Genomic DNA, 18,804 nt, shown 5'->3' on the forward strand with positions numbered 1-18,804 from the left:
TACACCAGGCAGTAACCCTAGTCCTGTGTCAATTAATTTAAAAAAGGACAAACTTTATGAACAGATGTGTAAAGTCCCTAAGCAAGTGTAAAATATAGAAAAAACAAATCTGCTCAGTGTGTGCTATATTAATTGATCAGGTCGTAAACACGTATTAATCCCATTACATATGTAAATGTTTTAAATAACAATAAGTATTGCATAGAAGTTTCTACTATTTTGTCCCTATGTCTACTCCATGGGGCAGGATTGTTTGTTTGTTTCTTGAATTTCGCGCAAAGCTGTCTCTGTCTTGAGCAGTTGTGTCTGAAAATCTTTCCTCTTTACCCCATCATTTAGTATAGACACAAGTGAATTTAACAAGCCAGCCAGTTAAGAATTAATACAATTGCTGCTCCAGTAAATAAAGTTTGTTTTTCCGTTGTTGTGAGTTCCAATTTATCCTTTCAATAACATTTCTGGTACCTATTATATTTGGGAATCTTCTGTCTCCCTGTTAGATATCAGTGTATCTTAACACCACATGTCATTCGAGGCTTTATATATATCTAACAATCGATTAAAACGATGCATTATTTTACTTTTTTCTTCTTCTCAAATTCCTCTTTAATTATCTTTTTATAGATTCTAAGTTAGAAGTGTTTTCTAAGTGTTAAAAATGCCATTTTTTACACACCTCTGATTAAAAATAAACAAGAGCAATCAAAGAGATTGCTTACTCTAGCCTCGCCATTCCTTTTCGAGATTGCATGCGTTTATATCGAATAACGTACAATTTCACCTTCGAAAACTCAGAAAATACTTCTCAAATTCAGAATGATCAACGATCCAGATCATTTTCTGTAGTGTGATGAGGAGACTCAACCTTAATGTACACATGAAATTTGGTACAAATTCGATCGCACTTTACAGTTATTGACCCCAAACCGCGAAAATGCCCTATCTCCCCCTTATAAAAAACGTTGTTCCATACTGATTTCCCACCTTACATGCCGAAGATTTCAGAATCAGTTTGATTCAAGATAGCTTTTGCTGAAGACTGTCTTCACATTCTATAGTAGCAGAATGGTTGTGTATTATCTAGCCATGCAGGCCTTCAATTCTGTTCCTCTTTTTTTTTTTCCAGGTGAAGGGTGTACAGTATATATACCTTGTCTGCCAAATTCATAACCACAACTCTGTTTTTGTATGTTCAGATGTTATTTTGGTGTTGCGCCTTTTTTTTTTGGTGTTGCCCCTTTTTTAATAACATATTTATATATGTGAATAAAGGAATAGTGTGTTTTTCACCAAATAAATATAATTATTTTTTTGTTATTGGTTCATGGATAAGATCCAAAATGGGGATATAAATTCCATGAAATAAAACATAATATTACTTTCATAGCTTAAAAATATGTTTGTTTTTGCATAACAAAAAACAATTTTCAAATTATCTGTTGTGTTGTAAAGCTCATTTGTCAGATGCTCAAGTTAACAAGTCTTTAGCTTTAAGAATAATGTCAGCTCTTTCTTCTTTTTCATATTGAAATATATTGTACAGCATTAACATATCACTGGTAAAAACACTCATGTCAACTAACAACCACTTCTGCTGCATCTGTTTTTCACCAAATAAATAAACATATTACTGAGAATTTATATATTGTTATCTATTCAGTAGCTTCAATTTCTTCCTTAAAAATAGAGGGGCAGATTCAGACCCTTTGAGGCCCCTAGGATGATTCAAAGTTGAGGTCCCCATCCAATTTCATGGGTTGCACCCCCACTAGATCTAGCACTGATGTATATATGTATGTATGTATGTATATATATATATATATATATATATATATAGACATATATGTACCAATTTGGGTCTTACTTCTTCCAGTAGCTCAAAAACCAGGACACATTACACGATGACCAACCTTATGATTTGTGCCCCAGTTTTGAATATTTGTTCTGTGGCTCTATTTTTATTATTTTTTCATGTACATTTTTGTATATTTATTATTTCTTTTTTCTTCTTGATAAAATATAAAGAAAAAATATTGAGTAGCCATCAATAAATGAACACACACACTAGTTGGAAAGATATTACAGTTTTACACACCAAATTTACATCAGCATACATACAATAATATAACATGTTTACCAATGTTTTCGATGAATGTATTTCTAAGGTTTTTACCATAATATTTCCTAACTTTAAAACCTGCCATGAGTTTAACTCACTTCCATAGATGATGCATTTTTATCTTAAAAACACAATTTACAAAATACTCAAATGTAAATACAATTATGTAAAACTTAAGAAATATTTGTTTTTCAAAGTAATTTATAAAATGGTTAAAAAATAACACATTCTACTATCATAGAGGTACTGCCCACTGTTTCAGAATACATTACTACCTTGTTTGTTGCTAAAATATTCAAATTACTGTATTCAGTGTAAAAATTACCACATGTATGTATTCTAAAGTTACTTTTAAAGACCTTTCAATAAGATTTTTGAGATCTCTACATGTAGAGAAAAAGTTGGTAATGGATGTAATGTAGAACAAGATGTAGATAACATTTATGATAAGTCATAAAGTACATTAATAAAAAAACATTTTTTGAAAATTAAAAATAAAGAAATCAAATACTGTTAATACAATAAATATATTAAATATTTAAATTGCAATTTATCTAAAATATCTAAACAATATTTTCAATCTTATTGTTCTAGGGAAAACTTGAATGTAACAGTATAAAATGCTCTCTCTCTCTACCTACACACACACACACACACATATATATATATATGTACGTACTATGCACCTCAAATAAGAGAAATAACTAGAAATAAACAAGACTGAAAGAAGTAGCTGACAATCAATCCATGTTGAATGAATACAGAGTTGAATTGATTTAAAAATTTTGCTTCTATATAAAACACACTTTATAAGCAGGAAGTTTTGTACATTATGTACTTTGAGTCATTTGAAACCAATGTATATTTACACAAAAAAAACACAGAAAAACAATTTACAAAAAAATCTATGAACTCTAAAATTTCATCAGATCACAAGCTTTACCAAAAAAATCACCTGTACAAAATTTTACATAAGTAAGTGCACCAACTTGAAATAGCATAACCCCCCCCCCCCCCAAATGTATATTTCAATAGAACATTACACATTAAGATAAAGTTCCAGCTTCTAATGAAATGTCCACTTTTACAAAGTCTCAACTTGAATGTCAATCAATGAGTTTAAAGGAGAAAAATATTGAAAAGAGGTGAGACTTCAATAGTGATCACTAAACTCGCTTTGATCCCTTTTTTTAATACAATTTCAGTGGTATTTTGTCAAGTACACTAATTATAAGCATGTGTTAATTGACAGGTTGAGAAGAGTTACACTTATATTATTATGAGGATGTGTATAGGAGTGGCAGCAGAGTAAAGTTTTTTTATACAAATTGAAGTACACAAAACACAGTAATGGAAATCTAAACATCCCAGCATCCACTACATTAAAATCACACTAATTCTAAGAAAGTTTTTTTCTTTGTGGTAATAGCTGGGATATATATATATATATACACACACACAAACAACTTTCTAGTCTACATTCATTAAACAGAAACATTTAAGTTACTATTTTAAGAATGTTGGAACCTCTTCAATTCTTGTATATTTTTAAATGAAGAAAAACACACATATTAAAAGATGGTTCCCATGAGAAACAGCTAGTTGTGGTGCAGATTTGGAACAGTTGCTGAATATGTCAACGTGGCCAATCCTGTATATTTGTCACAATGAAACATGAGCTCTAATTAATGAAATTCTGATAAGAATCTTCAGGGTTTGTTAAAGCCTATTCCACTGTCTATGAGGCTTAGGAATTGCTTCATATGGTATTCTATGGTGGAATTACCAGTTATGTTGTAATGTGTATATTTTTACACCTTGGAAAACTGCAAAATGTTTGATAGAGTAGACACAGCACTAGCTACTGCATGAAATATTCTGAGTGTTCCGAGGGAGTGTCTTTCTCAAACCTTTTGGCTTCTTCCTGCATACTCTCTTTGATTTTTAGAATTGCTGCTGATTCATTCTGATCCTATGAACATAAGAAAATAAATCAATATTTCACACTTCCATCATTGATGCACAAGTTACACCACAGCAACCTGTTGAAAAGCCAAACTTAGCAAGTTGCTTGAACAGGAAATATTCATAACACTAAATAAAATTACATTCTTTTATAAAGGTTGTTTTACCCTGTGAAAAACAAATAGTGCATATCTCAACCTGCAAGGTTTAAGATAAGTTATTAAAATGACAGAGGATAGTAACTGCAGGTGAGGGGTGGAGGTTGTTGTATCATGCACAAAATAAAGGTATTTCAAATACAAAAAAAAAATATATATTGAGGAAAAATGTATATTAACCTATTCCTAGGAAGAAGAAAGATATAGATTAAAATAATTACTTAATAATTTCACCATTGAAGTCTGAAACTGACTCAAGACAAATCAAAAAGCAAGTTAAACAAGTTTTGTAAGATAATTAGGAAAGGATTAATGATATAGTTGAACTGTAAGTAATAAAGAATAATAAAAATATTAAACAAAATACAATTTCGGTGGCACTGATAAGTGAAATAATTTGACTATCTTATGTAAGTTATCTGTTTTAAGATTCCTCTGCTGTTCAGTTTTGCCAAAAACGAGTAGCTTGAGTTTTTCTGCACACCTATACCTTTCAGAAATTTAAGTGCAGTATTTGCTGAATTTTCTATCAGCAAACTTCAAGTTCAGCAAAGCCGAGTTTTGTACTTTGATCGAGTCTTAGCTGAGAAAGAGGGAATTACAAACATTTTCCAAAAGCCTAGGTTTAGAACAATGACAAGACAGTATGATCAAAGGTTTATGCTAGAAAGAAGGTAATTTTATGAAATCTATTCTACAGGAGAGAAAATTATAGGAAGCCAGTGCATTCAAAAAAGGAGCTCGGTAAAAATTATACAGAACAATTAAAATAAATTCAAAAGGCTAGAATAAAATTGATAAAATAAACAAAAACAAAAAGTTGTCCTCAGCTAAAGTTTAAGTCTTCAGCATGTGAAAGCTCACATATGAAGCAGGGAAGTAAGTGCACTAAGGATGAAGGGTAACGACTCCAGTGAAAAGACCGATTGCCAACGTACCTGGAACTTTATCCTGCACTTAAATTTCACAAGGGTGTGCCCTGATGACCAGTACAAGCCTGCAAATGGCACTGCATGTCAATTCCTGATGTATCCCCTGGTATCTGTATCCCAAGAATATAGCATCAGCAGTTGGCCTCCTATACACACTGAAACTAGATTCTTGGCCAAACCTCAGCACTGAAAACTTATGCTAAGCAATTTGATCAATATTCTGTTATTTTTCCTAAACACAGCAGAGTAAAGAAGCATAGAAAACAAACACAGAGAACACCAGGAAATAAAATAATATGAAATTTGGTTTAATAAAAAATGAACTCAGATATATCTGTTCCAGAAAGATTAAAGAATTTATAATACCTAATAATAACTTACATTTTCTTGTCCATAACCAGGGATACCAAACTCACTCATAGGAGGTCCATCTTCTCTTGGTGTTCCTGGCCCATTAGCAGGAGAAGCTTTCATCCCATCTAAACCATCACCTAAGATCATATACACAGTTTCAATGAGTGATAAATATTGTACTGAGAACAGAAATGCTACTTGTAGCTAAAAACAGAATATAGAAAATATTGGTAGTGCAACATTCTTAAAAATATTTACAGTGTATACGTGCCCATAAAACATGTAAATGTGCAGGAAAACAGTCTTTTGTTTGTTTTTATTTGTATGTACACAGCCACATAAAGAAAAAAAGGCCAAAGCATCATGGACTACTGGAAAAACTAGCAGATCATGTAATTGATAAGGAAAAACATATTCAGATGAAGAGAGGAGCAGAAAACAGATTTAGGAAATACATAAAAACTGTTGTTTATAATAAAACAGAAGGAAGCTGTAATGTTTTCCATTTCATTCTTTATATATGCATATAATTGAACTTAAAAAAAATATCCAACACAATTAGTTATATGATACAAATATAAATCTTTTTCATGTCTTATCTCCTTCACATGATGAGACAGTAAGTGTTTACCTAAACTCTTATCAATAAACCTTTTAAAAAAGTAACATATCACCTGAAGTCATGCCGTTCATTACTGGTGGACCTATGTCAGATCCAATAGGACCCATTGAACCATCAGGAGCAGGACCCATCGGAAACTGAACAAAGAAGTATGAACACAATGTATTTAGATGATCTTTGTAAAAACCAGACTATTAAGAACTCATAAATCCTCTAACAAGGATTAAAATTAGATTGAATAATGAAAAAACAAGAAAAAGACAGATTTAATTGTTGAGCATTCTTCTTAATTCCCTTTACTAAAATGATTACACATTTTCCTAACTCCGGGTCTGACATTTACAGAAATTAATCCCTCACCCCTGTCATGTTTCCTCCTGGAACAGGCTTCATCATTGTATACATCGTTTCTCCACCAGAGTTAGATGCATCTGAACATATATAATTAATAACATATTAGTATAGTAAGTCACTAAAACTTTTAGCTTATCATAGAATAAACAGAAACATATATAATTCAGGTTCCAGTTCCAAACTTCACTACCAAAAATGAATGTAAATGTTTCACATGTAATATAAAATTAATGCAATAGTAACAGTTCACTGTACTAGAAAATACGAGAACTAAATAAAAACTGAATCATTTGACAATTAGTCAGGATGTAAAAACACAAAAACATACACACTAACATTCATGCACATAAAATCAGCCTCAATAGCACTGATTATTCCACAAGATTATAGACAAGAAAAACATGAATATTGCTAAGTCACTGAGACTGTGTTGTTGTTTTCATTAATGATGTGACTGAAATGGTGATAATTTTATTAATAAAGTGACCGAAGCAGTGCTGTTTTCATTTATGAAGTGACTGAGACTGTGATGTTTTCATTAACGATGCAACTGAAATGGTGATAATTTTATTAATAAAGTGACCAAAGCAGTGCTGTTTTCATTTATGAAGTGACTGAGACTGTGATGTTTTCATTAACGATGCAACTGAAATGGTGATAATTTTATTAATAAAGTGACCGAAGCAGTGCTGTTTTCATTTATGAAGTGACTGAGACTGTGCTGTCTTTTATTAATGAAGTGATTGCCAGTATTGTTTCTTAATGAAGTGTCTAAGACTGTGCATTTGAATTAAATATGTAATTGAAATTGTGTTGTTTTTAATGTAGTGACTGTGTGTTTTTTGTATTAATGAAGTGACAGACTCTGTCCGTGTTTTTGTTATTGAATAAAAGGAATTTTATCTAGATTAATTAGTCTTTACATTGGAGTAAAGTGATACAATAGTAATACTAAGTAAGGTAGGTAAGTTCTTTTGAAAGATTCATTTCAGAAATGTCTAGGATTAATTACATCATATAAAATTAATCCAGTTATATTAACACATAGAAAATATATAGAAAAGCAACAAAATTATATTCATCTAAATTATGATGACAACAAATGCAAAATGAGGAACATATACACAAACTTTACACAAAAACTTCATTGGAAAAAATATATACACGTTACCCTACAAGAATCTACTACAATGACCTAGAGTGCTATATAAAATAATTTGTAACTGATTTACACAGTATCTGTAATAACGACAGTGTCAGAAGGAAAAGAAAAACTTACTTCACTCTTGTAAACATCACTGGACCAAACCTAACACACAAGGTAGTTTGAAGTGAGGAATTAGAAGCATCAAGCAAAAGAAATATTTGGTACTACATGCAAAAATTCATGCTGCAGAATTAAGATCTTCGATAGAAACCCATAAAGCAGTAAAATTAAACTGTGTTTAGCATAAACTCTGGGTACAAACTGGCTATTTTTATTAAGCACAGAAGGTAAAAACTTTTCTTAGTACATAAAGTTTCTTTAGGAATTCAGAACCATAGATTTTTTCCCCTTTTAATTATGTTTGTATAGTTACATAATGTTATCTAAGACAGAAGGTGGGCTAGTTACCCATTAGTTTTGCAATGGAAAGAAGTGATTACTCAGCTAAGCCACAAATGAAATATAATCAAGCACTGTGTTGCAGTAAAGTATGATCTTGTTAATGAAATCAGCTTTGTCAGAAAAATTTATAAAGAGTTGGTACTATGAGAGCATCACCTCTTCGCGTGTTGGGGGTGTTTATTCTTGGAGTTGCAGGGGAATAAGTGCCAGCTGTACCTAGAACACATGTAATAATTGCTCAATCTTGCCAATAGATGGCACTTTACTACAAGATTGTATGAGAGATTGAAAGGTAATTAAAAACTGAATTTAACAGCAATGATAAATAATAATGCAAATCAAACATGAAACACAAAAGGAGTTCAAAGAGTACAAAATTCTACTACAGAAATACTTTATTCACTTTCAAAAGAACTTTTATATTCTCCTTTACAGGGCTCAAGCTACAAACGGACTTCTACTAACAAACTCTCTATAAAATCTTTACTTTTAGCAAACGTCTGGCAAAAATAAGAAAACTTCTCATCGAAGTTTAATAAACTCCATGCTTTGAAATATCAAATATCTCCTATTCATTGTAACCCACATATAAATTCTCTCTTAAAGTATGCACAACTCATTTTGAAAATGCAAAGTTTGGGCGAGAAGTACACTTATGATAAACAAGTATTTCAGCTTTGCTACGTTTGTGTTAAAAGACAATTCTAAGCTAAGGTTAAACAGTATATAAAGTAATACTTCTGTTGATAAGCTCTCCTTTAAACTTAGCTAAAGTGCAACAATTTAACATATCAGAATGCTCAAACATTTTAATTAGAAAGTGAACAAGACTATTTTCAAACAGAGAGACAGTCAGTTTCTCACAAGCTAGTGACAGTGCGTGAAGCAAATAATTAATTTTCAGGTATTTTGTAGCTTTTGGTGCTGGTCTAAGTAGGTATCTTTCCCTGGTCAGAAGTTAATGATAAATACTTTGATAATTAGATAAGGTTACAAAATTCTTATTTTGAGAATAAACTTTTATTTCTATATTTTTTCAATAATTCCGTATAAGCTGAGTTATTGCAAAGATATCTGTTAACATGGATGAGAAGTATTCTAATGCATGATTACCATACAGAGACATAGAACCTAGAGTAGACTGAGTTAATTAATGCCATCTTAAATCTTACCTTGTGGGTTTGGTGTTAGGGATGTTCCTGTACTAGACACCAGTGGACCCTATGATATAGAAAAGTACCACAAGTACCAGTGAAAAACATGTATATATCAAGCTTTTCAATGGAAATAAATTGTTGATAAAAAAACTCCAAAATTTTGATATAGAATTGACCAATTATTTTTCATCATGAAAATCTTTGTAACTTAGTATTAACAATGTACTAGAACGTTCAAAAATGTAAAATTAATTTCATTTTTTGTTGGTAAAGACCAGAAAATGAAGTAAAACATTACACTAATATTATTACTAATTTTTCTTGACAAAGTATTATTAACTATCCATACTGGTCTAGATTAGAATTAGGATGTTTGTCATAATTCTATATAAAAAGATTATTTCCTCCACATATACACACACACAAACTAACCATTACAAAACTTTTACCTAAAGGTGATATGAGATCAAAAAATGTTTCCTTTATTAAAAGCATTTACTTTGTAACATTTGGGGCAAACAGCATGTTCTAAGCCTGTAAGCTATAATGATGTACACACACTTCTCTGTCATGAGTACTGTAATATCTGTTTATTTCATTAAATAAGCAAAACTGTGAAGGTTGAAACAAACTCAACATTTACATATAGCTAACCAGTTACAGATTCTGTATTCAAACTCAGGATTTACATATAGCTAACCAGTTACAGATTCTGTATTGAAACTTTACATATAGCTAACCAGTTACAGATTCTGTATTCAAACTCAGGATTTACATATAACTAACCAGTTACAGATTCATTATTCAAACTCAAGATTTACATATAACTAACCAGTTACAGATTCTGTATTTTAAAATGATGGTGGAAATGTAAAAAAAATATTTTTCTGAAGATTTTTAACAACCAAATTAAATGATATTTAGAATCAGCAGCAAGTTAAAATAGTGATTGTGAACTTACATGATGACCCTTGTGAAATGATTGTGAACTTACATAATGACCCCCATGAAGTGATAGTGAACTTACATGATGACCCACATGAGAAGCTGAAGAATAATTCATCTGTAAAACAACAAAGTAAAAACATTATGTTGATTTTAGTAAATACGATTAAGCAGCATGGTTGTAACTCTTTTGTCTAAACAAAAATAAGTAAGTTATCACAAAAATCTTCTTGTGGAAAATTGTTAAACACTAACAATGGATAACGTTTCAACAAGTAGAATTACAAGTCATGTCAAATCATGTCTAAATTGTTACTTCTCTCTTTGATTACTGTATAAACTCAAAAATAAAAAAATATAATTTTAGAAAATTAGTTTCTCTCAATTAAACAGGATAAACGTATAGTTTGTCACTTTCAATTTCCATGTTTGTGTATTATTTTATTTTAAGTATGGCCGTACTTAATTCACTATTAACTGATATTTTGAGCCATTCTCACAGGTAAAAACAGTTTCAGTAATACGCTTTACTCTTCCTATTTCTGAGAATAAATCTTACCGTTGATACATTAGGTTGCCATGGTCTGCCACCAGGGCCAGGTCTGTCAGAAAAGTTGAAGAAATGTTTTTAGTTTAGGATTTGATATAAAAGTACAGAAGGTTTTAATCATTTCAGTGACATATTTTTTAAATCACTACCTACCAGGTGAAAAACAGAATCTTACACATGTATAATGTCTGGTGCACAAAAAAATAGAAATGAATATTTTCAGCACAGGATACAAGAGCCTCATCTATTTTAAAGATAATAAATATATATACACAAAACAAAATGACTACAGTAACTTTCTTTACAAAGTATAACATATGTGGGAACACATTATATTCTACTAGCTGGAATACCCGTCCGTTAGATGAGTGAAATAAAAACTCATATTGTAAAAAAGGACAGGAAATTGTGCTTCTATTATTTTTTCTTAACATAATAAACATTAAAAGTACAATAAAAATACATAAAGGTACCAATATTGAAAAGAAAGACATACTGTTTTCAAGAATTCTAACAATAATGGTTACATAGATCATTCTAATGCTGAGAGATATACAACATTAGTAGGTTTTGTGAAATTAGATGTAAAGTTAGATGGAGGAAAGTATATTGACCAATTTTATTTATTTTTAGCATTCTTAATGTACTTAATTTATACATGGAGTATATTATGTGTTTGTGCATTTATAAAATATATATATTTAATTTAGATTATTTACTTTTAGTTGAAAAATGGAATTTGCATGTTTTTGTTATAGATTCTCAGTAAAATTATATCATGAAGAATGACCTTTCAAGTCATGAAACTAGTTGAAGAAATTAATAAAGGAGAACTAAAAATAGAATAACCTGATATTCCAGTGTTTTGTTACATATATGTATGTATGTATTAAGTACAAATATGTATAGATCAACAGATATCTAGGTGAACATGTATAAATCAACAGATATCTAGGTGAACATGTATAGATCAACAGATATTTAGGTGAACATGTATAGATCAACAGATATCTAGGTGAACATGTATAGATCAACAGATATCTAGGTGAACATGTATAGATCAACAGATATTTAGGTGAACATGTATAGATCAACAGATACCTAGACAAACATGTATAGAACAACAGACATCTAGACAAACATGCACAGACCAACAGATATCTAGACAAACATACATAGATCAACAGATATTTAGACAAACATACATAGATCAACAGATATCTAGACAAACATGTAAAAATCAACAGATACCTACACAAACTTGTACAGATCAACACAAACAGTTCAACAGATATCTAAACTAATATGTATAGATGAACATTTCATGTGTATATAATAGATATATTAAAAATAGTTCAACAGGTGTCTTAAAATAGCCCCCAGTGACACAGCGGTATGTCTGAGGACTTAAAACACTAGAATCTGGGTTTCTATAACAGTGGTGGGCAGAGCACAGATAACACATGTGTTGCTTTGTGTTTAACTTCAAACAAAACAAAGTCTTAAGATGAATAATTTCATGATAAATGTAGTTCAACAGATATGTTGACAAACATAGAGATACACAAAGATAACAAGCCAAGAGCTGAAAGACAAAGAAGAATATACATTTAGACAGAAGGTATACATATGGATAAGAAGTTGAATATTTAGACAAGTAAAAACTTCAGAGAAGAAAAAATTCATGTAAATAAACATATGAACAAGAAAACATAACCAGCTAAGAAGTATATTTAGATTAACTAAGAAACTCTATCCAGAAAGGAATGTACCAGATGTATCTGCTTTGGTATAACAGTATAGAGGTAAGACTTTATTCAAAAATATCATCATTGCCTTCTTAAAATGTATTTTAGGTTTATTGAGATTCAATCTATTAATTTTAACTTTATGGTTATTGAAAAAATCTAAAAATCAAAATTTTTTTAAAAAAGGAACTTTACACTGACATAGGTAGTATTCCAGGTCCTCCCGGTCCAATTGCACTATTCATTGGTGGCCTCATTGTTCCATAGTTCTGAAAAAAAAAAGAGTAGTATTCTTTTTCTCTTCTTCTTAAATTGGCATATATATAAAATTCTTGCCCTTTTCAAAGTCGAAAGTTTGAATTTTTTATTTTATTTTTATTAGCTAACCACTGGTGATTTTACACAAACTTGACCATTAGATTCTTCTTCCTTGCTTATATATTTTGGCAGGATAAGAACCACGTTCAGCTAAAACAGTTTTATATTTATAGTAGTGTGGTTGAACTTTGGAATGGTTACCTGCAGATGTGATAGGTGCAAGAAAGGAGTTTAAGGAAAGGCTTGAAAAATATTTGATTGATAAGGGCTAGATCTGAGTATTTTATTTTTATATTAAAGTTTAGTTTAGTGGATTGGATGGCCAAGATGGACCAACACATCCTTTACTGTCCTTAAATTATATGTTAAAATTTGACAAAGTATTTTTGAATGAAATATGTTAATAATAAGAATGTCAAAATATTTTTCATGTGATAAGGTTGTGGTAATAATTGTCTATTTTGATCGTTAAAGTCCATAAAAAAAACTTTTAGGCATACTGGGAAAACGTGCTGAAGTCAATTCTTCAAAATGTTGCAGGAAAAATAAAATAACTTCTTCAGAAGGAAAAGCAGTCAAACCTTCTGGAGTAACTGGATTGACGAGGTCTGACATAGCTCAAAAGTGTAGCACTCAGCTCATCATTACGTAACACTTGTTTTCCAAAACAGAGATATATAGTTAATATTTCAATGTCAGAACATGAACAAAATCTGAAGCAAACTTTTTTTTGCTCTGAAAGAGTACTCAGTTGTGGTTCTAGACAAAACTCACACCATGGTACAATTAGAATACTCAGTTGTGGTTCTAGAAAAAACTCACACCATGTTACAATTAGATTACTCAGTTGTGGTTCTAGACAAAACTCACACCATGGTACAATTAGAATATTCAGTTGTGGTTCTAGAAAAAACTCACACCATGGTACAATTAGAGTACTGAGTTGTGGTTCTAGACAAAACTCACAACATGGTACAATTAGAATACTCAGTTGTGGTTCTAGAAAAAAACTCACACCATGGTACAATTAGAGTACTGAGTTGTGGTTCTAGACAAAACTCACACCATGGTACAATTAGAGTACTCAGTTGTGGTTCTAGAAAAAACTCACACCATGGTACAATTAGAATACTCAGTTGTGGTTCTAGACAAAACTCACACCATGGTACAATTAGAATACTCAGTTGTGGTTCTAGACAAAACTCACACCATGGTACAATTAGATACTCAGTTGTGGTTATAGACAAAACTCACACCATGGTACAATTAGAGTACTCAGTTGTGGTTCTAGAAAAAAACTCACACCATGGTACAATTAGAGTACTGAGTTGTGGTTCTAAAAAAAAACTCACACCATGATACAATTAGACATTGGAACATTATTAAGCTATGGAAGATATTCATAATGTAATTTAATCCAGTGGATCAGCTAATTTTCACAAAGCCATCCCAAATTTGGAACTGATACACTAAAGGGAAGACAGTTAGTCACCAGCTCCCAGTATCGACATTTGGGCTACTCTCCTACTAACAAATAGTGGTATTTCACACTCACTCTTATAATACACCCATGGACCTAAAGTGCAGGGTAAGATTTTGTAGCAACAGTTGCAAAACAAGAACCCTCAGATTCACAGTGCAGCATGCTAACTACTAGGTCACACCTGGCTCAGACAGCTAAGTTGCAACAAGACATTTCTGAAACTAGTGCTGTATTGGAATATTTTAACAAATGATGTTGACTACTGCATTTTCAACAAAAATGGTCTACACTGTTAACACCAGATGGTACAACTTACCCCAGGATTTATAGGCCCAAGGGGTTGACCTCTTGGAGAGTTCATCCTTGGGTTAATAGAGCTAATGCCAGGTGGTCCTGAAAATGAAGATATGTTATGAGTGTCTTGATTTAAGATCATAACATGAATTACATATTATATGAAATTATAACATGTTTCTGTTATCAGTGTCTATATGTGCTCTCTATTTTAAACAGAAAGTGGTGGAATAAATGAATTACAAACATATAGCTTCAAACTGTACTCTATAAATGTGGGTATTCTTGTCTTCATAGATGTTTTGGAACTAATATATCAAGACTTCTATAATATATATCTTCTACACAAGGTGGAGATTCTATTGTTAGGTTTATGTTATAACTAGTTTTAGGTTCTATGCTACATTAAGATTTGAAGTTAGGTTTGGGTTATAAACTAGATTTGTTTGTTTGTTTTGAATTTTGCGTAAAGCTACACATGGGCTATCTGCATTAGCCATTACCATCCACCGCCAACTCTTGGGGCTACTCTTTTACCAATGAATAGTGGGATTGACCATCACATTATAATGCTCCCATGGCTGAAAGGGCAAGCATGTTTGGTGTGAAAGGGGATTCGAACTTGCGACCCGCAGATTGTGAATCGAGCACCCTAACCACCTGGCCATGCCGGGCCCAAACTAGATTTAAATTCTATTTTAGGTTTATATTGTATATTAAATTTTGTATAGAATATACACTTAGTTTGTATTCAACATTAGGTTTTGTCTGGATTCTGTGCTAGGTCTGCATTCTACATTAGATTACTAGAAATATTAGTGTAGCTACATGAATGTGATAAAATAATATACTAACGATAATATGTGTATTTCAGAGAGAGAGAAATACACAGATTAGTGGATTTCAGTTCTTTTTTTGTTTTTTTGCCTACAGTTCAAACACTTCTCCACCCTGATGACAGAGAATACATTTCTGTTCTAATGCAGGGAATATTTCAAACTTCAAGCACTTCTCCACCCTGATGATAGAGGATACATTGCTGTTCTAATGCAGGGACTATTTCAAACTTCAAGCACTTCTCCACCCTGATGATAGAGGATACATTGCTGTTCTAATGCAGGGACTATTTCAAACTTCAAGCACTTCTCCACCCTGATGACAGACGATACATTGCTGTTCTAATGCAGGGACTATTTCAAACTTTAAGCACTTCTCCATCCAGAGTACAGCACTTTTCCCCTTGTAATAACTGTTACATATTTGTTTTGGACTGACTCATTAACATATTATGTATCTTAATTGGTTTTATATATGAAATGGATTCAGTTAGAGTATTTAAAATAATTATCAGACTGGAAATTACAACTGATCATGCCTCTTGTTAGTTTGAAATTATCTATTTAAGATTAATCTAGATCTGAAGGTACTTTAGTTGGGAACAATATGATAATAGATCTAAGTATGTAAAATATTTTTCATTAACCTTTACAAAACTAGTAAGCTATTTGACCTGGTAATCTTCAAAATCAAGATATTTTTAAAGGAGGAACATCTACTTGTTTGGCCACAAAGATTATGGAACAGGTAACACATCTTTTTCAAATATAGGTGACTGTTTTCCAGAGCATAAAGTGTTCAGTTGGGAAATCCTAATAATTTTAATGGCATGTAAATTAATCTGGTAATGATGGTTTAAAGAAATTAATTTGGAACTGATGGTGAAATAAGTTCATCTGATACTGGTGATGTAAAGTTAATCTTGGACTGATGGTGTAAATAAGTTCATCTGATACTGGTGATTTAAAGTTAATCTTGGACTGATGGTGTAAATATATTCATCTGATACTGGTGATGTAAAGAAGTTCATCTGGGACTGATGGTATAAAGAAGTTCACCTGTGAGTGGTAATTCATCTGGGATTGATGGTGTAAAGAAGTTCATCTGGGACAAATAGTGTAAAGAAGTTCATCTGGGACAGATAGTGTAAAAAGTTCATCTGGGACTGGTGGTGTAAAAAAAGTTCATCTGATAAAGGTAATGTAAATATGTTAATCTGAGACTGATGGTGTAAATAAGTTAACTTGGGACCAATGGTGTAAGAAGTTCATCTGGGACTGGTAGTGGAAAGAAGTTCATCTGGGACTGATGGTGTAAAGAAGTTCATCTGGGACTGGTGTTGTAATGTTAATCTTCAACTGATAGTGTAAATAAGTTAACTTGGGACCAATGGTGTAAAGAAGTTCATCTGGGACTGATGGTGTAAAAAGTTCATCTGGGACTGGTAGTGTAAAGAAGTTCATCTGGGACTGATGGTGTAAAGAAGTTCATCTGGGACTGGTGGTGTAAATAAGTTCATCTGGGACTGATGGTGTAAAGAAGTTCATCTGGGACTGATGGTGTAAAGAAGTTCATCTGGGACTGGTGGTGTAATGTTAATCTTCAACTGGTGGTGTAAATAAGTTCATCTGGGACTGATGGTGTAAAGAAGTTCATCTGGGACTGGTGGTGTAAAGAAGTTCATCTGGGACTGATGGTGTAAAGAAGTTCATCTGGGACTGGTAGAACTTATTTACACCACCAGTCCCAGATGAACTTCTTTACACCATCAGTCCCAGATGAACTTCTTTACAATATAAGTGAAAGTATGCCTACATTTTTAAGCATATTCAACAACAACACCTGGATAATTTCATGTCGATATAGTCAGGTGAAAGATGTCAAGAGGTGGAGAAGAAACAACTCGGGATTTTTACTGTGAGGAGATACAAAAAGTATAACTTCAAACATAATGCTATACATTTCTTTCACAGCGATGTAACCACTACGTAACATGTGCTGTACTAAAATACACGTGTTGTGCGTGTCACCAAGTAGTACCCATAGCTATGAATATAAAACATTTACATGAGAAACTGTTTAAAGTACATCTGAAGTTGGTTCACACAAACATTACCAAACATACGGTTGTCATTACATTATTTTCAGCTTTCTTTGTTTACTTTTTCAGATTCTCTAGTTGAAGTTTTGAAAATATAATCTCTGCATTTCGATTCTACTTGTTTCTACTTTTTTGACGATCCCTATTCCCCTTTTCAAATTAACATTTTTTACTAACCTTGTATATAATGATTATACACGTATAAATCGAGGCCATTATTCTTTGAAAATATAACGGGAACTATATCACTGAAGTTCTAATGGCACATTTGATTTAGCACAGCTGTTGCTGAGGGGCAGAGTACGGTGATGTCATAACTCACAAACGCATTAGCCTTTGTTCTGTTAGTGGTCAAGTTCGTCTTCTCGTCAGTTCTCACTCACATTTAACGTCCTTAATGTATTTCTGTAACTTTTTTTTTATTGTTTATATATATATATACACACACACACACAGACACGTGAAGTAAATATCTTCAAACTTAGAACCTTTGATTAATCAGAACCAACTTTATAACTAGCGAACTGCTGGAACGATTGTCATTAAACTTGGTATGTACCCTTAGGGCTGACATAGAGGGTTTCATGCTCGAACCTGACCCCCTATTTCTCCCCCACCGCAATGAACGGGTTCTTCGGCTAGCACCCAATATTTGGAGAGCCACGATGGGTATTATCAACTATTCATTCTACTGTACAGACTGCCATTCAACACGGTATTACCAATTATTCATTCTACTGTACAGAGTGCCATTCAACACGATATTATCAACTATTCATTGACTGTACAGATTGCCATTCAACACGGTATTACCAACTATTCATTCTACTGTACAGACTGCCATTCAACACGGTATTACCAACTATTCATTCTACTGTACAGAGTGCCATTCAACACGATATTATCAACTATTCATTCTACTGTACAGAGTGCCATTCAACACGGTATTATCAACTATTCATTCTACTGTACAGATTGCCATTCAACACGGTATTACCAACTATTCATTCTACTGTACAGAGTGCCATTCAACACGATGAATAGTTGATAATATTGAATGGCAATCTGTACAGTAGAACCACGGTATTATCAACTATTCATTCTACTGTACAGAGTGCCATTCAACACGGTATTACCAACTATTCATTCTACCCCCCCCCCCCCCCCATTACTGAATTTGCAAAAGTTCGAGTTAAAGTAGGGAAAATAAAAATTAGAGGTTATGCAAATTTAATGTACAAACTGAACGATAGATAAA

General features: G+C 32.2%; 1 protein-coding gene across 1 annotated transcript in view; it reads right to left on the reverse strand.

The window, feature by feature from the left end:
* Positions 1-2,068: 2,068 nt before the first annotated feature.
* LOC106467863 (single-stranded DNA-binding protein 3-like) overlaps positions 2,069-18,804 on the reverse strand; it is a 54,858-nt gene continuing 38,122 nt past the window's right edge. Inside the window, exons 4-13 of the mRNA XM_022396073.1 lie at positions 14,631-14,707; positions 12,709-12,782; positions 10,775-10,817; positions 10,232-10,333; positions 9,286-9,334; positions 8,270-8,329; positions 6,511-6,581; positions 6,203-6,287; positions 5,556-5,665; positions 2,069-4,091 (exon numbers count right to left, since the gene is read on the reverse strand). Coding sequence (XP_022251781.1) covers positions 3,981-4,091; positions 5,556-5,665; positions 6,203-6,287; positions 6,511-6,581; positions 8,270-8,329; positions 9,286-9,334; positions 10,232-10,333; positions 10,775-10,817; positions 12,709-12,782; positions 14,631-14,707 — 782 coding nt within the window. The 3' untranslated portion in view covers positions 2,069-3,980. The remainder of the gene's footprint in view (positions 4,092-5,555; positions 5,666-6,202; positions 6,288-6,510; positions 6,582-8,269; positions 8,330-9,285; positions 9,335-10,231; positions 10,334-10,774; positions 10,818-12,708; positions 12,783-14,630; positions 14,708-18,804) is intronic.

This window comes from Limulus polyphemus, unplaced genomic scaffold (genome assembly GCF_000517525.1).
Source record: "Limulus polyphemus unplaced genomic scaffold, Limulus_polyphemus-2.1.2 Scaffold2769, whole genome shotgun sequence".
Classification (NCBI taxonomy): Eukaryota; Metazoa; Arthropoda; class Merostomata; order Xiphosura; family Limulidae; genus Limulus; species Limulus polyphemus.